Genomic DNA, 3,089 nt, shown 5'->3' on the forward strand with positions numbered 1-3,089 from the left:
GAATAGTCTTAACCAGTAAAAATTGAAGCATATACTTAAGATATGCCAAAATAAGAAGGAAATGTTAGGTTCATATAACTGATCAGCAAGAATGAAACTACTACCTCTCTCAAAAGATGAAGAAATTGTGCCTCCCAATTTGCCTATACATTATAGCATTGTCTGCAAATTGGAAAACCTTGTTTGTCACCAACTACCAAGATACAAGGTGCGCATGCTCATCATCCTCATCTTCAACTGGAGCAGGAAGGTTAAGATCAAGTAAATCGTCGACGTCTTTCTTGACAGGTGAAGATTGATGCATGTTCTGTGAAGTACCAACAATAAAATGGGACCTTTTATGGCCACCCAAAGCTTGACCAGACTTGAAAATCCTGTCGCAAAATGGGCATTCATGTCCTTTGAATTTCTTAGGCTTAATCTTTTTCTCAGCAGAAGCCGGTTTTCTACTGCTAAAAGTCTCCCTATGCTTGTCATCGCGATCAGCAGCATCAACGCTATTCTCACCAGTTCCATTTATTGATTCGATATAAGCATTCGTCTTTTTATGGCAAGGTCTATGTCCACCAAGAGCCTGATATGAGCTAAACGTCTTCTTGCAGTTCATGCACTCATACTTCTTCTTAAAGGACTCATTCTCTAATTCCAGACGATAAGAACTATTCTTAGTTCTCTTTCTTGATTCACATTTATCAAAATATGAAGCTATCCGGTAATCATCATATTCGCTTCCTGACTCTGTTGGATATCTTTTAGTTCTATTTAAGCCCTTTTCTTTATCAATCCAAGACTCATCACACCAAACAGTATCACTCATTTTAGAGGTACTCCATTTGCTATTACCATTTCTATGTAATCCATCAAAAGATACATCCGATTCAACTATCGTATTTTCATCTAAAAAGTATGCAGAATCAGAGTTCTCAGACTCAACTTCAACATCCAAAACACTAAGTTTCAAGTTACTATCTTCCTTTTTCTTGGTTCGCGGCATTTCTTCTTGATTATAATCACATCTTAGACCATCCTTTCTAGCAAATTTCATGTCAGTAGAGGATGATTTGGTCTCTAAAACAACAGAATTATTATCAGAAGACTCAACAAATGAAGTAACACAATTCCAAGAATCCTTAGACAACATCATCAAACACTTTGCTACTTCCTCTTGATCTTGCTCATTATCAATCTCAGAAACACATGATGAACCATTATTAATAGTATTATCATTAACTAAACAAACAGAAGACTTAACCACAATTCTTCTGTACCTCTTAGTCTTTGATCTTGTCCTCAGCCTTAACTCCTCCTCAACTTCAGTATCTGAATAACTAGTCCCTTTATCTTTCTCTGAATGACAAGCCATATGACCACACAATGCTTTAAGTGATTGAAATACTTTACCACATTGTTGACAAATCTTCTCTTGAGGTAAAGGAGAAGTTGAATCCACAGCCCTCCAAGATTTCTTGGGATTCTCTCTTAGGCCATAACCAGAATTTCCACCAAGTTCAAATTTTGATTGATGCTGATTTTCTTTGTTGGAATCCTTCACACCACTATTCCAAGATTGTAACTTTTCAAATTGGGGTTCAATTTTTTCATCCAATTCAGCTGAATTTGTAAGTACATGAGATCTCATGTAGCCCCCAAGTGACTTCCCACAAGGGTACTTTTTGTTACACAACTTGCACACAAACTTCAAATCTTGATCTTCTTCCATTTTTTTGGTTAAGTTCTAGTACTAGTGAACCAAATCAAATTCAAACCAAAGAATAGAAAATCAACAAACAACGGGAAGCCCGCAAGTGGGGTCTGAGGAGAATAGTGTGTATGCTGCCGATCTTACCCCTACCTAACTAGGATAAAGAGTTTGTTTCGATAGAACAAGTGAAATATTTTTGCAAAGCTCAAATCATACCATAATGCCACATTTCAAGAACACCCAAAATATTGCTCTATAGCATCAAGCATCAGAGGAACTCAGACAAGAAGCAAAATTAGAACCCCAGATCAAAGTAAAGAAATGGAAGGGGAAAAAAAACAAAAGTTGGAAAAAGCTCAAAGTTGGCCTATGGGGTTGGGACACAGATCACAAAGTGTTGCTCAAGCAATAAGAATAAAAAATAATAAACTGCTCAGATGTGGCACTTTTTGAGAAGTAGGCATGACTCTATGAGTTCAATATCCAAATCTCTGTCTCACTTTCTCTCTCTCACACACACAAATAAACACACACCAAAGAGAGATACCTTTTGATTAAGTGTTCAGTATTTCAAGAATCCTAAATGGGAAGGTAAAAAAAATCAAACTTTGAATAGAGGGGCTGCTACTGAAATAGCCATAGAATTTAGAATCAGCCAAAATTATTCAGAGCCTAAAAAGGGAAAATAAATAAATAAATAAATAAATAAATAAATGATCTCAACAGAAAGCAAAAGACTCTTTCCTCTGTCTGTTTCACTTTGTTTGTGTGTGTCTGTTATAGTTGGAGGAGAATTCCATGCATGAAAGCTAATTGAGAGAAAAGAGGCCAAAAAACACAAAAAAGATGGGCAAACGTGTGATCTTAGGAGGATTATTCGTTCTTTACAAAATTAAACGGTCAAGATTTGCTAGGAACTGTTTATTTTAAGGATTGAAATTCAAGAAAATACCAATAGATAACTCTTTATAAACAACCTAATATGGTAATACAGAAAATGAAATAAAGACCTGCTAAAACAAATTAACATGCACTGATTGTGTACTAAGAGGAATTAACCTAAATAGCGGTCCAATCAATTATTTAAACTAAAAATAATCGCAAATGTGTAGTATATGTATAATTATATATAATTTATATACACCGACTTATATACTGACTAGAAAAAATAAACAGTCAAATCGAGTGACTACTTGTGTAAAGATAACTTACATGCCAATGTATAAAAGTTATTAAATCCTTTTAGAATTTATCTTCTCTGTTAGGATTATTCTTGGAACATATATAAAGACATCACAATTAGGGGTGGATCTAAAGTGACACCTAGTGGTTCACAGTCCACAGATCTTTTATACTAGTATGTATTAAACTTTATAGTTTTAAATTT

The 3,089-nt window shown here is 34.8% G+C and overlaps 1 protein-coding gene across 1 annotated transcript; it reads right to left on the bottom strand.

Annotated features, from left to right (window-relative positions):
• LOC104225669 (zinc finger protein ZAT4-like) lies at window positions 1-2,543 on the bottom strand. The gene has a single exon (XM_009777514.2). The coding sequence runs from the start codon at window positions 1,718-1,720 to the stop codon at window positions 194-196; it is 1,527 nt and encodes a 508-aa protein (XP_009775816.1). The 5' UTR covers window positions 1,721-2,543; the 3' UTR covers window positions 1-193.
• Window positions 2,544-3,089: the final 546 nt, after the last annotated feature.

This window comes from Nicotiana sylvestris, chromosome 10, assembly GCF_000393655.2.
Source record: "Nicotiana sylvestris chromosome 10, ASM39365v2, whole genome shotgun sequence".
NCBI lineage: Eukaryota > Viridiplantae > Streptophyta > Magnoliopsida > Solanales > Solanaceae > Nicotiana > Nicotiana sylvestris.